This window comes from Mastigoproctus giganteus, chromosome 4 (assembly GCF_048544385.1).
Source record: "Mastigoproctus giganteus isolate SK-2022 chromosome 4, ASM4854438v1, whole genome shotgun sequence".
Taxonomy (NCBI): domain Eukaryota; kingdom Metazoa; phylum Arthropoda; class Arachnida; order Uropygi; family Thelyphonidae; genus Mastigoproctus; species Mastigoproctus giganteus.
Genome location: NC_143578.1, coordinates 168,601,380 through 168,620,297, shown reverse-complemented (window position 1 = coordinate 168,620,297; position 18,918 = coordinate 168,601,380). Strand labels below are relative to the sequence as shown.

Below are 18,918 nucleotides of genomic sequence, written 5' to 3'. Positions count from 1 at the left end.
AAAATATGAGTAGTGTATCTTGTTTCTAGTAATTTTAATTTATAAAACACCCCATGGATTATCATTATCAGACATCTGAATAAAATTCAGTGTAGTAGACGAATGTATAATAGTGTAGCGTTGGTTATGATTGGCCACTTAGCCCGGCCGTTGACAAATTGCGGCTAGGTGGTTACGATCTTTATCAGCAGCTCTTCGGACACGTGTGTACATGTAAAGGGCGGCACCTAGAACATCTGTTCAACTCCGCGTCGTGTCTCTGTGAAGAACAGAATCAATTATAAAAGGTACAGAAATGTGATTGGTGTAGGCTTGTGTGGGTAGTTTTTTCTGTTGTTATATTCTGGCCGCTTGACTACTCAGAAGCATCAACCACCTAGAGAGATGAAGATGATTCTGGGTACTCGTCCACACCTCGGGGTGTTAGGCCAGTCCCAATAAAGGTCATACCGTCTCAAAAGAAACTCTGGCCCACCTGGTGTTGCTAGAAGGTGAGCCACGATCCTCTGGGGGCCATTCCACAGGGGGAAGAAAAAAATAAACACTCGTGGTGCAGGTTATGAAAAAAAAGCTAGTGGTGCTGTAAAAAAAATAAAAAATAAAATTGCTGCACTAGAGTGGCTGACTAGAGACAGAACACGTAAAAATAAACTGGCATTAAAATAAAGTAATAAAAATGTAAATAAATAAAATAATAAAAATAAAGAAAAATATTAAAAAAAATTTAAATAAATAAATAAAATTTGCTACGTTGGACACACAGTTGTTAGTGACTTCCTCTCTGAGGATTTGTCTCCAGCTCTTGAAAGCGGCAGCTGTGGAGTTTTGAAGTGCTCTGTAGCTAACAGAAGTGTTTGTCTTAGGTCCTCGTATTGAATGCACTCAAGAAGTACATGTTTTCAATTTCCCTTAGTTCTACAGGAGCAGAGATCCGTTATAACAAGGCCACGTTGGTGGAGTTTTTCATTCAGCGAACCATGCCCAGTGACGAGAAATGAGGTCTCAAGGCTCAATGAGAGCCAGTTCCTGACAGCATTTGAAGCCGGGAAAGAAATGTATGGGTGAAAAGTTCTGGTTACAGCAGGTAGAATTATTCGACCGAGTTTGCCCCGTCTTCATTAACTTTTTGTGACAGCGGGCTTTCTCAGCCTTCGCATTGAAGTTGAGTACGAGATTGTGTATATCGTGGGTGGTATTTATTTTTTTTTACTCTAAAGATGAGGCAGGCCTCTGTAAACAATATATAAGTTTAGCAGGAGGCAACCCACAATCATCAGGATGGCTGCAGTTGATACCGTTCGACAGATTCTGTTTGTGGCCAGGAACATCTTTCTTTGTATGGAATTTAATTTATCGGCCATCTTGACTAGCCCTACGCTAGATCCTAGCAGCTCTAATGAGGCCATGTGCACCCTGCCATGTTTCATTTTTCCCTGGATGAAATGGAATCTTCCAAGACGATAATGCGCGATTTCATCGGTTCCGCACTGCGCACGAGTAGTTCGAGGAACACAGTGAAGATATTACCTACTGTAGGGGTACACTTTTTCTCTGTACTATATATATATATATAATTATTTAATTAATTTATATATACATTTTTACCACCTACTGTTAATTCATTTAGATAACTATATTACCCTTGGGCCTCTGACTGCATATACAAGTCCAGGATTTTGGGTTAGCCAGAACAGAGTGAGACAAACTGACAAATGCACATAATTAATTGCAACATGTTTAATACAAGGGTTCAAACTCATGTACATTATATTAATTAATAGATTTTAATGTTGATATATAGTGTTTTGTGCTCGTGAAATTATAAGTGTTCTTACATTGAATATGATCTATAATTAATCAGCTTACCACACATTTAGACATCTGAGTCTCCTTTATTTTATTTATTTTTCATTCGTTACTTCGCAACCTTCATTATCATTGTGAATACACCAAATGGTTATATAACCCCTAAAGAGTAAAACATTTAAAAATATGAAATTTAATTATCCATAATTTAAAATCGATGGATGAAACTTTGATTATCCACACCGCTTAAAGAATTATTTCCTTGATATTTCGCTGAGCTTAATTCGTTGTTCTCAAATTCGTGCGTAGCCATTTTATTTCCATTCGTGTCTGGGAGATGGCTCTTACCGTTCTGCCTTTCACCTTTGACAGCGAAGATAATTTTTTCAAGTCCAATCATTGGAGATTCCACAAGAAGACTCACGCAGTAAGCGATTCCGTAGCTGGTCATGAGATAGCCGAAAAACATCCACGTCTGGAAGACACACATTCATATAATGATCATTACCTTGCTCCCATTTACAAGAAACTTATTTTTTTTTATAAACCTTGCCTTTGTTTAAATTGTATAAAATTATAATTCATAATCAGAATTTTGCTAAAATAAAATTAAATTTTCATTGCATACAGTTTATAGGTAAGGTATACTGAAATAGAGAATAAATGGAACCAAAAAAAAAAAAAAAAAAATGGCCACTGATTAAATGACAGAGAAGCACATTATTTAAAGACGTTCGTACGATTATAAAAAAAAGTGGGATGACAAATACTGTAGATAACATAAAAGAAATTATTTTTAAAGTAAGTGCAATTAATTTAAAACTTAAGTGCCACCGTGACGCATCAGTGTGCCTTGCCTGTGAATTGCACATCTTTGTTGGCGTTTGCTGAATTCCCACTCCACTTTTCCAAATAGAAAACCTTACAATAATCTCCTCTCCCAAGAACGATGAATTCGTTGATAAAACCTCTTTAAGCTCCTCCAGTCTACACCGCACTCGAATCCAGAGAGTCCTCATGGGTAGCACAGATGGTGTAATCATCCTCCCCCGCCACACTGAGTAGAAAAGACCTAAGTTTGAATCCTGTCTATGACGCCAGGAAATGTTTTGGGCCTTTTTCACAACGTAGCCAATGTAGTCGGTCTCAAACGAGAATAGCATGATTTTTCTCCCTGAAACTCCTTTTTGTCCAATAAACAGCATATCGACCACAGAACATGCGCCATTTAAAATTTTACTCCCCGCAATATGACCTAAGTTGCTGAAGCGCCGGAAAACTATACAATAGCCAACAAACTGCAACCATGCTTTTTCCACCACTCCGTGCATAATGACATTGACCTCAACCCATCGGCGCCAGGTGCCAAGCGATTCTGTGAACAAGCGATGAATTAGCGCTCTTTCTTGAAATAGAAATCGCTTTCCTTATTTAAAGTATCATTAACACACTATTAACTAAGCTATAGTAAAGAAATTAACATTACTAAACTAGAAAGGAAAGCAACCTTCTCTTCTCTTGTACATATTAACTATTAACCCCCTAGTGCTTGGTCACAGAGTGGCACTGCTCCTGCCTCCATATGGCAGGGCCGGTAACCTGGTAGGAAAAAGCCCTCCCTGCCAGGGCGAAATGAAGCGAACTGACTCCAATACCCAGGAATTTACTGGGTACATAGATCCGAATATAACTGATCTAAGATATGTGGAATCTAGTCCTCAGGGAGATACAATTAAAACGAATAGAAAAGGTGAAAGAAATGATTCTGTCTCCACAAAGAGACTGAAAACGGATATAAAAGCTTTAAATGCCCCAACTTACCTTGTTAGACTATGGTGCCCCAGTCTATGACTCGGCGAGACTTAGTGCCCTGAGATGGCTTGACCCAATACATCACTGCGCTCTCCGAATAGCTCTTGGAGCTTTCCGTACTTCGCCTGTGCTGAGCCTGTATGCGGAAGCTTAAGAACCTCCACTATAAATCAGAAGACATAATAAATTACTTTCCTACGCAACTAAAATAAAATCCCTACCAGGTTACCCCATACAGGAATTTCTGTTTACACCAAAATGGGAACAACAATACCACCAACAACAACAAAGAATCAAACCTGCGAGCATGAGATGAAAAAATCTTCTCCTCAGTAGAAATCTTAACCTCGATAATATAACTCCACTGACGAAGCAGTCTACACCACCATGGACCATGAAACAGCCTACATATGATTTCTCCTTCCACATTTGGGACAAACAAGCACTTCCACATATCAACTATCAGCATCTGCATGATGCTTACACATCTGATGCCACCACATCCCAAAAACTCCAAAAAGACTGCAGCATTTATACTGCAGAACTGCAAGCCATAATTTTAGCGCTAAATCAAATCGAACGCTCAAGCTCACCAAACAGCATCATTGTTACTGACTCCCTTAGCTCCATGATGGCTATACAAAATGTCAACTCTAATAAACACCCACTGCAACAACAAATCCAATGCCGAATATCAAAGCTCCTTGAAGAAGGTCATAACATAAGATTTTGCTGGATCCAAGCCATGTCGGAATACATGGTAACGAAGAAGCAGACAAAGCTGCTAAGGAAGCCAACAGCAACATCCTCGCACCCGAATACTATCCACAGATTACAAAAAAGTTATTCATAACAGCGGGATACACCATTGGCAGGCCCCGAATGCCAAGCGATATTTTGTGCGATACATAGCGTTCCTTCTCCGCGGATTAGTTATAATTATTTTCCAGTGTCTCTATTCTTCTTGTTTTTCATAAGTGATTCTTTACTTAAAAGCTTTGAAGTAGAATCCAGAAAGGAAATACACCTTTCTTTCCTTGTATATATTTGTATATTTATATAATCCGTACTAACCTAACTAACTCTCTAAACCGCTTGATCACTGGTGGCACCGCTCCTGCCTCCACGTGGCGGGGCTGGAAACCTGGGAGAAGAAAAACACTCTCCCGGGGCAAAAAGGAGCAAAGATGGAAATAAATAGACATGCCACTTACGGATCTCATGATCCAGATCTCTCAAACGGAGAAGATTTAAATGCAGGTAAGGCAAAACGGCAGAAAAAAGAAGGAACAGAAACCCCTGCGCCTCTTTTTCTGATACTGCATTCTTTAACTGATAATCCTTTGAGTAAGCCCTCCCCATTCTTAATGCAGAAATGTCTTGAAAATGCGGCGGGCCCACCAAAAATGGTTCGAATATTAAAATCTGGAGACCTAGTGGAGATGTATGAGAATAAGCACTCGGAAAAATTATTAAAAATATCGACTTTTGGTGGAATTCCCACAAAGGTTACCCCGCATGCCACCCTAAACTCCTCTAAAAGGGGTAATAGCTGAGTGGGATCTCCTTAATGCATCTGAGGAGGAGATCGTTCAGGAATTAGGCGATCAAATTGTAATAAATGCCAAAAGGATAGTCATTAAGAAATATGGGATTCTTATTCCTACCCGAACGGTCATTCTTACATTTAAAACACCAATTTTACCAACAACTGTTAAAGCCTGGATATTTAAGGTGCAAAATTCGACCTTATATTCCAAACCCAGTACGTTGTTTTAAATGCCAAGAATTTGGACACTCACAAGCAGTCTGCAGGGGTGTAACCACCTGTGCCTCCTGTAGTTCAAAAGAGCATGTTCACACAGATTGCTCCACTGAAATACAAAACTGCCCAAACTGTAAGGGAAATCATTCAGTATTTTCAAAGGAGTGCATCCAGTGGCAGACTGAAAAGAATATACAAAAGTACAAAGTGGAACATAAGGTGCCATACCAAGAAGCAAAAAGACATTTTTAAATTTCAAATAAATTGCCATCTTATTCTTCAGTTGTAAAAAAGCAACGATCCATAACAGTACAATCAGATTGTTCAGTTCCGCCAGGCATCTCAATTTCTGATTGGGCAAGGTCAGTCCTCTCTACACTAAAAGAACAGCCTACCCAACAGCAATCAACTCATTCGGTAAATACACCATTGACAATACCGCCAGTTAAAAATTCTGTACAACAGCCAGTTAATCAAACAAGCTCTGAAAGAAATAATCAAAAATCCAGTACTGATACCATGGACATAGATAAAAAGTCACACCGAGATGAACCACTTCTTGAACATCATGCGGAAGAGGAGGACATGGACGTCACTAGACCAAATTTCCCAAAAAGGGAAAAAAGACTAGACAGGCGCAAACAAACCACACCACGTAAGCAAGCAGACACACCCGATAATCCTAAATAATGCATAGAATCATTCAATGGAATTGTCGCGGACTCCGAGCTAACTTAGACGATGTTTATGACTTAATTACCGAATATAATCCTGCTGTTCTTTGTCTACAGGAAACAAACCTGACCCTTAAAATATCTATAAGCATAAAACATCATATAATGCTTAGAAAGGATAGGAACGACTCTAATATAGCACATGGAGGTGTAGCATTGCTAGTAAACTCCAGAACTCCTTTCAGACCTGTCGCACTGCAACCCTCTTTAGAAGCAATCGCTGCTAGAGTTATGGTTGAGATAGCGGTAACAGTTATTTCCATATACCTTTCGCCAAATTATCCATACACTTTAACAGATTTGGATGATTTAGTTACCCAGCTGCCACCGCCTTTCTGTATCTTGCGTGACTGGAATGGGCATCACCCCTTATGGGATTTCTCGCACCTTGATAAGAGAGGTCAGGTAACTGAAAAATTTCTTGAAAGGCACATGTGGACATGTGTTTATGTAAGGGGCGGCTCCTAGAACGTCAGTTCAACTTCACGTCGTATCTCTGTGAAGAACAGTATCACTACAAATGGGCCAGATATGTGTGTGACGTCGGTTTGTGTGTATTATATGTGTGTTCTGTTCTGACTGCTTGGCTACCCAGAAGCATCAGTCACCTGCTCATGAAAGGCACAACTTCCCATTATTAAACAATGGGACTCACACGTACGTGCATCTTTCCTGAAGGTCAACTTCTGCAATTGATCTTTCAATATGCTCGCCAAACTTCCTTCCGCTTATTGATTGGACGGTCACTGATAACCTGCGAAATAGTGACCACTTTCCAGTAATATACACACTATCGGCTAACTCTCCTCCTCAAACTGAAATAAAAACCGTTTGGAAATTCGACGAAGCTAACTGGAAGAAATATCAAGAACTGGCACATCTAGATATTGAGACTGTCACCATTGATTCTGCCGTAACTTACATAACTTAGCAAATGATAGCAGCTGTAGAAATCAGTATACCCAGATCATCCATGAAAACTCGCTCCTACCCAAAAATATGGTGGAATGAAGTAGCAATGCCAAACAAGAGAAGAATAGATACTGGAACTTATTTTGTAAATACCCAACCAGAGCTAATCTGATACAGTTCAAGAAAGCTAGAGTTAAATCTCGTCATATACAACGAATAAGCAAAAAAGAGACATGGTCCAAATATGCCTCCTCTATAAACAACCACAAATATCAGAACCGTTTGGACTAAAGTTCGAAGAATTAATTGAAAATCTCCTATAACCACTCCGATAATATTTCTAAAAGGCAAAGAAAACTGCAATCCTCTTGATATTTCTAATACATTAGGTGAAACCTTTGAAACTATCTCAGCTGTAACCTCATTTGAGCCAAGTTTCCAGGCACATAAAGTACAAGCAGAAAAATATAATCTCAATTTCAGTACTTCACGACAGCATCCATACAATGTACTCTTTACCATGGCAGAGTTACGTAGCGCACTTGCAAGATCCAAAAATAGTGCTGCTGGCCCTGATGGAGTGTACTATGCCATGATATATCATTTGAGTGAAGAATCCCTTTCTGCTCTGCTAAAACTGTATAAGAGAATCTTTGAAGAAGACTACTACCCTATCAGTTGGCGTCATTCAATTGTATTAGCTTTCCCAAAACCAGGAAAGGTATTTCAGATCCAGCAAATTACCGACCAATATCTTTAACTAGTTGTATAGGAAAAGCATTAGAAAAAATAATTAATGCCAGATTGACATGGTTCCTAGAGACTGAATGCATTCTAAATCAAAATCAATATGGATTTCGAAGAACTAGATCAACACTTGACCTTATGGTCAAAGCTGAAGGAAACATCAAAATGCATTTCTCAGGAACGAACACCTAGTGATGATATGTCTTGACATTGAAAAAGGTTTCGATACAACCTGGCGGTATGGAATTCTTCACGATCTCTATGAATCCGGTCTTCGTGGTCATCTTCCAAAATTTATCCAGAACTTTTTGAGCAATAGGTCCTTTCAGGTACGATTTCACTCTGCTCTCTCGCAAACGTGCAAGAAGAGGGAGTCCCTCTAGGTTAATTCAATTACCAAATGTATTCCCGACACAGTTGAAACATATCTGTATGCCGACGATCTGGCAATCTCAAGCCACTCACAAAACATGCGTTTCATTGAAAGGCAGCTTCAAGGTACAATTAACAAGCTTTTTCAGTGGCCCAAAAATAATAGATACAGACTTTCAAAACAAAAAAACAACAGCAATTCATTTTTGTCGTAAACTGAATTTACATCCAGATCCCGATTTACATCTTGATTCTCATCCAATTACTTTTAAACAGAGTATTAGCTTTCTTGGACTAATTCTGGATAACAAACTTAGTTTCTTAGAGCATATTAAGCATATTCCTACAACCTGTCTAAAGAAGCTGAATCTCCTCAGGGCAATTTCCGCTATGTCATGGGGTGCAGATCGGTACATGCTGCTGCACTTATACCGGTCGCTCATAAGATCCAAACTAGACTACGGGTCTCCTGCATATGCCTCAGCTAGAGAAAGTGTATTAAAATGGCTCGACCCAGTACATCACAATGCTCTCCGAATTGCACTGGAAGCTTTTCGTACATCGCCAGTTCAGAGTCTCTACACGGAAGCACACAAACCACCTCTATTTCTTCGTCTGCATGCTCTGTTATTAAGTTATGCAGCTAAAATCAAAAGTTTCCCACATCATCCTATAAAGCAGTATTTATTCACCCCAAAATGGCAAAATTTGAACCAAAATAAACCTTTGCAGAATAAACCATGTGGCATTAGATTACAAAGCATAACTACGTGCAGGGAACTAAATATGAATGACATAATTCTAGATATTAGCACGGCTACGCCACCATGGCAAATACCCTTGGCCAATGTTGACCAACATTTCCAACAATGGGGAAAGAATGCACTTCCAAATTTCAGTATTCAGCAGATCCATGTAACTTGCTCTTTTCAGTTCTCTAGTTTCATCCAAATTTACACTGATGGTTCCAAGACAGATAATAAAGTTGGCGCAGCTGCAGTTCTACCAAACATTACAATATCCCAGCAGCTCCCTTTGGAGTACAGTATTTACACCGCAGAACTGTATGCTATCCTGTTGGCTCTAGACAATGTAAAACAGTCATTATATCCTCAAACTACATTATATCTACACCGATTCCTTAAGCGCTGTATCTGTTCTTCAGAGTAAATTTCCTTCCAGTCATCCGTTACTACAACAAATTCAAATCAATTTAGTGCAGCTTCTTGCACACAGGCAAAAATTAATTTTCTGTTGGATACCTGGGCACTCTGGAATCAGAGGAAACGAACAAGCGGATCTTGCTGCTAAGAACGCCAGTCACATAACATCAGACATGCAGATACCTTACACAGATTTCAAACGCATCATACATAGCACTGTTAGAAAAAAAATGGCTATCCATTTGGCAGGGAGGAAAAAGGAATAAGCTCTTTCAGATTAAAAATGATCACAAGCAGTGGCTATCAAGCCTAAGAGGCAATAGAAAGGAAGAAGTAATACTTGCCAGAATGCAAATTGGACATACCCACCTGACTCACAGTTATTTACTCACTCAGGATGACCCTCCACTATGCAGCAACTGTCAAACTCAACTCACAGTAAACCACTTTATCATCGAAAACCCATTATATCTGAGAGAACGACAAACAGCTTTCTCTTCATATCTATATTCCTCTAATAAACTTACCTTACAGCAGATTCTCGGAGACCGACAAGATATTAATGATGTTTTTACCTTCCTCAAAATGATAAACAAATATCATCTGATCTGAATCCTTTTATTTAATATAACAATCGTGTACCAAATAAGATTGTAATAGGTGCATTTAGTGCCTTAGTAGCCTTTGCACCAATAAATCCAACAAACAACAACACCATTGGCAACAGCAATGGCAAGGTCTAAACAATAACAAATTGCACCAAATTAAAAGTTTACGGCAACCATGAAAATCCAGCAAATAACAAAACAGACGTGAGGAAGTTATACTCGCAAAGTTAAGAATAGGACACGCTCATTTCAGCCACGGTCATCTTTTGCGAGGAGAAGATCTCCCTCTATGTCCTATATGTCACACACAACCAACAGTAGAACATGTACTGATTACAGGTCCAACTTTTACAGAAGAGCGCCGGAGTTGCTTCAAAGAGTTGACAACCAAACATCACTTTCTCTCTCTGAAAATCATACTGGAAGATAGAAAAAACATAGCAGACGTTGCTCAGGGAAATAAAGTTCTACAAACTAATATGAAACCAATCATAATCTTCGCAGTAAGCTACAGTCACTCCGCGACTCCTGGAAACTATTCGCAACAAAATACGAATACAAACAAAACTGTTGTAAAAAACCTTCCAGGCGCATTTTAGCCGCAGTAGCTCTTGCGCCAAGAATTTCTAAATTAATCAATCAACCTAAACCCATCGTAACACCCATAAGGGGTTCTCACGAGCAGGATAGCATGTTGTAAGGCCGTTCTCTTAAATGATATATTAGTAGGCAGTAAGGCTATTGGCAGTCTCGTGATGGATTGAGTTACATTGAACAATACGTTGAATAGCATGGGTTAAAAATGAAGATCCTGATACAAGTGATTAAAAATTCACGCAAACCAAATGTCAGTCATTAAAACTATATTTGTTATTTTAATGTAAGATTTTGAAAGCAAAATATATACATATAATGATAATAAGTAATTATAAAAATATGTAATAAATGTTGAATAAGTACACCTTCCTATTTTAATGTTTGAACATCGGCGGTGTTTGCAGTGACATTACGTATATTCGTCTTTAGTTCCTAGAATTGCGTTTAGATTATTTTGATACAATTTACCTTTCAACAAGCTCCACAAATGATGATCTTGGGGATCAGTGTAAACGTCTCTTAGCATTGCCACTGTTTTATTGGAGGGAGAAGAAGTCGCCTCGTCTTGCCGAAACGGAAATAACTCTCATAATTTTTTAGTAGCTTAATAAACTGATGGATTAAATCCCGGCGCTCATCTGTAAAACATACAATAAGACATATTGTATGTTTCTGTCAAATATTTTCTCGACGGCTGCCAGACAAAACCACTAAAACTACCACGTAATCGCTGCTTTTCTCAAAAGCCGCTTTATCTGAGTACGGTGATTTAGAGGCACCTTCTTAGATGTCAGAGCAGCTTATGATAGCAAGACTAACATCCTGGCTGTCTTACATATTATACTCCAAGGTTAATATGGAGGATATGTAGGATCTAATGGGGTTCCTACAGGAATTTCTGTATAACATGAAACTGATTATAACGCAGAATGACCTGAATCAAAAGCTGTGCTTCTCTATGAGTATCCTGCATGATTGGACGCGCGTCAGCTTTCTAGCCATTTCTCCCCACATCTTCCGCATCTCCCCGTAACTCCCTTTGCTATCCTAGTGATATGAAGATTTTCATAGAAACAAGGGCACCGAAGCATCTACCAGAGATGATCCTAGAGATAGCCAATCGCCTATCGGCTTAAAGTTCAGTCCCATAAAACAGGCCTAGGTAGTCGCCAATTATAAAACGAAATACAACGAATGAAGTTGGATCGTCCATCGAGCTCCAGAATAAGGTAGTGGAGAAGGGAAGAGATCTACGGGATTTTACAGTCCCACATATTTTCGGAGCAGTGCGGGTAGCGTGCTAGGAGAGCTCACATGATTTTGCCAATTTTTTTTTGTAACTTTTAAAACCCCTAGCTATTAGTAACTCTACAATACAGTAATTCTTATTGTACGGTTAATATAGTATATAAAATACACTGTATTCATTGTACAAAAAAAGCTTTTATATGTATGCAAGATTTTTTCCAGGAATAAGGAAGTGATTATCCCATTGTATAAGGCAGTGGACAGTCCGCAATCTTGAGTACTGTATAAGTCTGGAAGCAGCATTTTAGGAAAGGTGTGGATCTGTTGGAACGGGTGCAGAGAAGAACAACCAGATTGGTCATTGACACAAAAGGATACTCTTAACATGAAACATTTCAGTTCTGCAAATTGCAAATGCTGCAACTTGCCGAATCTCATCCTTCCTTTTTCAATTGAGAAGGGACGGTTGCGTGATGAATGTGTGAAAATTAGCTTTCAACGGCCTCCGTAGCCGAGTGGTCAGGAGCGGGAGTGCAGTAGCACATGCTCTTTGAGTAGACCGGGGTTCAAGCCCCTGACTGCTGAATACGGTCGATCTGCCAACCCGCACTGGACCAGCGTGGCAGATTATGGTCCATTTCCCTCAGCACGAATTGTTGAGGAGGCTTCCATCCTGCAGTGGGTTGATAATGGCTGCACTTTACCTTTTACCATCTGGTGTCGTGGAGGCGGACAGTTTAAATAAAATTAAGGAAGAATCAAACAAATTATTAGAGGGGATAGATAGATGAGTAGAATGTTTTTTGTATAAGCTTATTTCCTTGCATAATTTCATTACTAATACCAATAGTCGAAGCTGGCCATGCAAACAGCACTTCCTATGTGCTAATGAGCCAAACACCACAATCAGATATTTTAATATGGCTGTATATCCATCGATAGTATATGCTGCAGAGGTATGGGCTTAAGCTTCCCAACACTGATGAAACAATTTTTGCTAAAAAATGTTGGATGTTGAAATGGGCAAACAATACACAATATCTGGTAATCATAAATAGTTCTACGATATTTGGTAGTCAACTGAAAATCAGTGTATTAGCAAATGTGATGAGTGGGAGACGCCTCATTACTCTTGTGAAAGTGATGACAGCAATTATCTCCTCGCTACACCCCTCCCCCTTGAATCTATGGATGTAACACAAGTAGCCTTCTACCATTTGCTCATCTCCTTCGTCGAAAATAATTGTAATCCTGTTGGAAATTTGTTATAAATTTATCTCAGCGAAAACCCTTCTAATCAACACTCTAACTTAATATTGATCTTGTAAAGATGGCAACTGGCATTTGCCAGAGAAAATCTATTGCAGGATAGTATACAGATATCTGTGAAGTGTAATCCCCTGTTAATGTACTATCAATAATTTTAAGGGAATGTTGAATATTGTCTCCCATCCCCAGAGGAATAAAATAATAGTACATGCTAAGCTGAAGATGCTGCCACTTGTTGCTTTCACGGTATGGTACGCGGCGTGCGATGATTGTCTCTAACTCCTTATGGTAACATTAATCAAATATATATATATTATATATATATATATATATATATATAAATCCACGTAACTCCATATAAATATAAAAGCTAACTATGTTGATCGACTGGCCACAATGCGTAGTTTGCCTCTTTCCGGTACCTTTCTGTGCTCCAGCTCTCCTATATACTTGACACATAGTTGAAACCTCAGCACTAAATGATGGATCCATGGGTGGATAAAGAGAGTCGGATGAATCCCACAATCCTATGAAAACAGGTCATGACTAAGAACTTGAGTTTCATCTTTCAGCTGCTTATGGGGAGGATATATTCGTCAAACATCTCGGGTGTTGTAGCCACGCCCCGTAATTCTGAGATAAAGAACGGAAGTTGTCTTTCTCCTCTTGAGAAGCCTAGACGGGATGTTCGCCAGCAGTAATCTGAAGATCTTTAATGTACGTACATTAAATCTAATCCAGAGAGAATCTGTGGGGAAAAAGCTTATTGCAAGCAAATCTTAATAGATTTGCTGTTCCTCTTTACAGTTTTAACTGTTCGCTGGCAAGAATCTGGAGTTAAATTCTGTTTAAATGTTACATTGATTGTACTTTGAAAGTTTGTTAAGGTTAACTGTTTTTCAAAACGTCCTTCTGTGTTAAGAAATTTGTATACAATGTAACTAATTATTCTGTATTCATTTTGTACAATGACTCGATTTTAGCGCCATCGTTCAAAAAAAATAAATTAAGCCACATATTATATTCCAACTGGTATTTACACCACATTAAATAGGTTTATTAATTTACTTACACATAGCTGGTAAGTGAATTCGACTTCTCTCGACATGTTTGACATAAATGTCCACTGCAAGATCGGATGAACAATGTACGTTATGTAGCTCAATCTGGCTAAAGGCACGAATGCTTTCCAACAGAGAATCGCATTGATCCATCCTATAAGAATAGCAAAAAATGAATTATACTTTAGAAAAATTTTATTTCTTTGCTTGCTAGAATTCTCTATGCACTTTGTATGCACTCTTGCATACATGAAAAACGTCGTCACACATTTTGATAAAAAACCGTTTTCTTAAAACAGTTTTTTTTATCAAAATGTGTTACGGGGGAGCATAGTCGCGGCTACGTAATACCAAGGAGTTGGGTATATCCTTGCTGTGTGTACTCCATATCCATAAATTTCAAAAAACAAAATGTCCTCCACCTTTTCTTTGGTACTGAATATATCATGGATAGTCAAGCTGTTGAAGCAAAATTAACTGTGAAAATGTCAAATGTTCCCCAAAACTTCCCCTTCACTTCAGATATATATGGTATCAGTTTCAATCTGAATGATTTCCATATAATCTGACAAGCCACAATTATTTTTTCTGAGAGAATCCCAATTATGGGTTGATTCAACCAGAGCTCATCTAATTTGTCCTAAATATTCCCGATATGATTGTTTTTGTTTCATAGATGATATTTGTGCATATGTCTGCTCCGATATTCCCTATAAGAGATTTAATAATTTGGAACCACCTCTTTAAGATCTTCTGTGTCTTCAAATCTCTCTACTTCATTCTGTCAGCTTCATCTGTTGCCTCTATCGATCTCCCAATTCCACTTAACACTTGAAACTCCTTGATATCCTTTCTATGAAACTCGACTTTCTCCAGTCCTACTTTCCTAACAGTGATGTAAGTTGCTTTGACGATTTTAAGGTTCACAACTCCTGCTGGCTTCAGTTTTCTAGGCACACAATCGAGATACAGAGTCTTTTGCAATTACCAATGTTTGCACATTTACCCACCAGATTACACGCAATCCTAACCACACAGCCAGCACTCTTGATCATCTTCTCAAGAACAGACCTCTCAAGTATGTGAGTGAATAGTCTTCTAGGCACCTCACAACCCAACTTGGTGATGATATTTTCTCAAATGGCTAACTTCGCCATTTACTCTGCTCATTTGCTTTGCTCTCCAATAAATGTTCTAAGGTTGTTCAATGTAAGAATGCTATATATCGCAATTGACGTGCATTATCATCTCCAGGTGCCTAGACCCAAGCTCGCAACAATTGTAAGGCAGTTAATTATTCTAAATAATCATTCTAAATTAGTTTTTGAACAGATACTAAAAGTATAAATTGTCTTCTTGTCCAACTGGTAGCTGAGCATTCTGGTCTGTTCCTAAAGCTATTGGCCACAAATTTTGCCAAGTAGCTCCCACCTCTGCTAAAAAACCAATGGTTCTGTTTCCACCTCAACTAAAGGTAAAGATGACTTACTAGCATCTATGTCTGTAAATTGCGTGTATTCTCTGGTCGATTTGCCTGGTTTGCTGGACGAAAAGCTCCAGTTTCTGGTAAAAGAAACCTTGCTATCTACGCCTGAGATCGAATAACTCAGCCATGGAGTGAAAAAAGCCAATTAAAGTTCCTGGCGTCATCGATGGGATTGAACCCGGGTCTTTTCCACCCTGTGTGGGGAGGAGGACGGTGACGATAGCACTGTGCGCGCAGACTTTCTAAAGTAATAGAGAAATCCATTAACCTCCAACTCCTGAACTATATTAAGACCTTCAAACAGATTAATGGTCGCCAATGTGGATTCTGTCAGTGCCGCTTTATTGGCGATATATTGGATTATGTTGCCCATCTATGTACAAATTCCATGGAAAGGTTTTATAAAACTCAAGCAACTACTGTCGATTTTTCGAAGGCTTTGGATCATGTTTCGCATAAAGGTATTCTAAATAAGTTTTCATCTTATGGACTTCGCAGTATGTTTTGTTATTGGGTATCCAGTTTTCTTTCTAGCTGCTTTCTGCGAGTGATGATAGATGACTCTCTGGTTTATACGAGTGATGACAGATGGCTCTCTGGTTTATACGAGTGATGATAGATGGCTCTCTGGTTTATACGAGTGATGATAGATGGTTCTCTGGTTTATACAAGTGATGATAGATGGCTCTCTGGTTTATAGATGGTTTATACTCCGGGACGACCACACGGTGAGAGGAGTTCACAAGGTAGAGAGAATACAAGAAACAGCACCGTATTCAGCAGTCACTGGCTTGAACCCGGGTCACTCAAGGCACGTGTACTTATGCACCCGCGCGCTTGACCACTCGGCTACGGCGGCCTATTAACGCTGGTGTACCTCGAGGCTCAGTTCCTTTTCCCACTCTTTTCCTGTTGAATAATAATGATCTTCTTCCAGTGATAGAAAATGTTATTCATAGTTTTGCTGATGATAGTGCATTGCATTAAAACTTCCAGTTTGAGAGTTCTTGCCATGCATAAACAGCTTCATCTTCTGTAATATCCATTTCGAATTCCTTAAATGCTAATCTCCAGGTAATTCTTCAGTGGGTTAAAGAGAACTTAGTTAATTTCAATCTTTCTAAATCTCAGTCCTGCTTATATCTCGCAAAAAGGATTTTTGATGACACTCAAATTTATAGACAAATTACATACCTCTATTATAGATTATTCTGACTTTTAATCTCTCTCTTTGTATAAGAACATCACAAATATTTCTTCCTTTGTATCTAAAAAAAACTGGGTTTTTTCTTTCCCTCTCGCCTTAACCTTTCTTTTAAAGAGCTACTCATTAGACAAGTGTCAAATTCGATCTCTTATGAAATATTTTCTTCACGTCCGGGCGATGCCAAGATAATTTCTCTGTCTTATAGACTCCATTCAAAAGAGGACTGTTAGGTTAATTATTGACTCATTTCTTACGAAGTTAGGTCCACACTCTGTCTCAAGACGTTCTGTGTCTGCTGCAGACATTTTCTATACATCCATGGGCGGTGTATATATGGTTTCTAAGATATGCGTCTTAGAAACCATATATACACCGCACTCCTTCCGTCTTTTCCAAACCAGTCTGAACATGTGTCGCAACCAGTCAGCATTCATTTACTGCCCATCGTTTCTGATGAACTAACGTACCGGACATTCAAATGTGAAATTACCTCGTAAATCTTTTGCTGTTTCCTTTTGTTCGTTCGGCAGATATAGTGCAGCTTCATGGTGACCCTTGTAAATATATGTTTGTAAAGATAATTTACAGATTTAATTAATGAACAGATTTCTACATTTATGTGCGCTTCATATTTTAAAGTTAAATACTGATTGTAAGGCACAACCCATCTGTTATTCAATCCAATGTCTACTTGCCCACCATTTTTCCTTTGGTGGTACTTTAGATAGCTATATTTAATCACGATTATTCGCGAAAAATCTTCTGAAATGCTTTCGTGCAAATATCATTACTCATGCATTGTGCCACAGGGTCCGTTTATCCTATGTACAATATCGTACAATCGCGGATTACTATTTTTATCGGTAATTCAAAGTATGAAATTGAGTCTATTTCGTCAGTTTCACTGAACTTAGCATCCTTGATGTAGAATCATCAAAAGACAGTGGAACACTCCACCTTTTTGAAATTCAGTTACATGGGCGTGTGCCACTGGCATTCCTAATATATATTCCTTATAGAGATCTTCAAGTAAATGTTTCTACTTCTGATGCCTGTTATCAAGTCTGGACGGTTCTCAGCTCTATCTCGTATGGTGTTAGATTATTGGTGATCTCTCTCAATTTTAGATTGGCGGTTAACGTATGAAATATATCTGGCTTTCCACTTCTCGCGAATATACTCACTGCAGCTTGGTAATTTGTAATGTTTTCTTGGACTTTCAATGAATATGGAAGGCAAAATGACTGGAACCCCATCACGAGTACTATATTCGTGCGCGTTGTGGGTAAGAAAATCCATCGGTCCTCGCGAGTTGCCTACAAAAAGGCTGGAAATTAAAATGTTAAAAACTACCTTTTGGTGAAGGTTATATTTCATAAAAAAAAAAAAAAGACATTGCCATGAATGGCGAGTCCCAGGGTTTCCAAAAATGTCAATCTTATAAAAATCAGTTCGATAGTTCAGCAGATCATAAAAGCCTAAAGAGATATTACTGAAATGTTATTTATGATTCTTTTAGAAGAAAATATAGTTTTTGGTACATTTTTGCATTGCATAAAGTAGTTTTTGTACCTCCACATCCAGTAGCACAGACAAGAACTATCCACGCAAGTCCAACTCCCCATGCAGCATAGCGAAATCCAGAATAGAATGTAATATCCAGTAAATGATGTTCTTTTCCATTGGAAAAATTAATAGGTCCATAAACAACAGCCATATTGACAGTTATAGCTACTGCCCATCCAATGCACTGTAAGGCCTACGAGAAATAACAAATACGTATTAATCAGCAATTATTCGTGGCAAGAGAGAACAGGATAACACTTTTGAAAACTCAACAAATAAAAAAACAAATGAAAATAAAACCCATTTTTTATAATCACACCTTTGTCATTATTAGGAAGGGATCGTTATCAAATATATGTTGAATCCTGATAGAAGAAAGACAATACAAAAATAAACAGCATGCCATTTAGGCCTGACGTAGCCGAGTCAAGAGTGAGGTGCAGTAGCTCACGTTGTTTGAGCGGACAGTGGTTCAAGCCTTAGGGTACCTACACATTGCAAGCGAGCCCATCAGCGTCAGAGCGATGTTTTACTGCATGTTGGTTTGAATGAGGGTCTTCACATT

At 38.7% G+C, this 18,918-nt stretch overlaps 1 protein-coding gene across 1 annotated transcript in view; it reads right to left on the bottom strand.

Moving 5' to 3' along the window:
- Nucleotides 1-2,014: 2,014 nt before the first annotated feature.
- Nucleotides 2,015-18,918, bottom strand: part of LOC150087182 (nose resistant to fluoxetine protein 6-like) — a 109,628-nt gene continuing 92,724 nt past the window's right edge. The window contains exons 13-15 of the mRNA XM_090372397.1: nt 18,360-18,546; nt 14,106-14,248; nt 2,015-2,281 (exon numbers count right to left, since the gene is read on the bottom strand). Coding sequence (XP_090228523.1) covers nt 2,015-2,281; nt 14,106-14,248; nt 18,360-18,546 — 597 coding nt within the window. The remainder of the gene's footprint in view (nt 2,282-14,105; nt 14,249-18,359; nt 18,547-18,918) is intronic.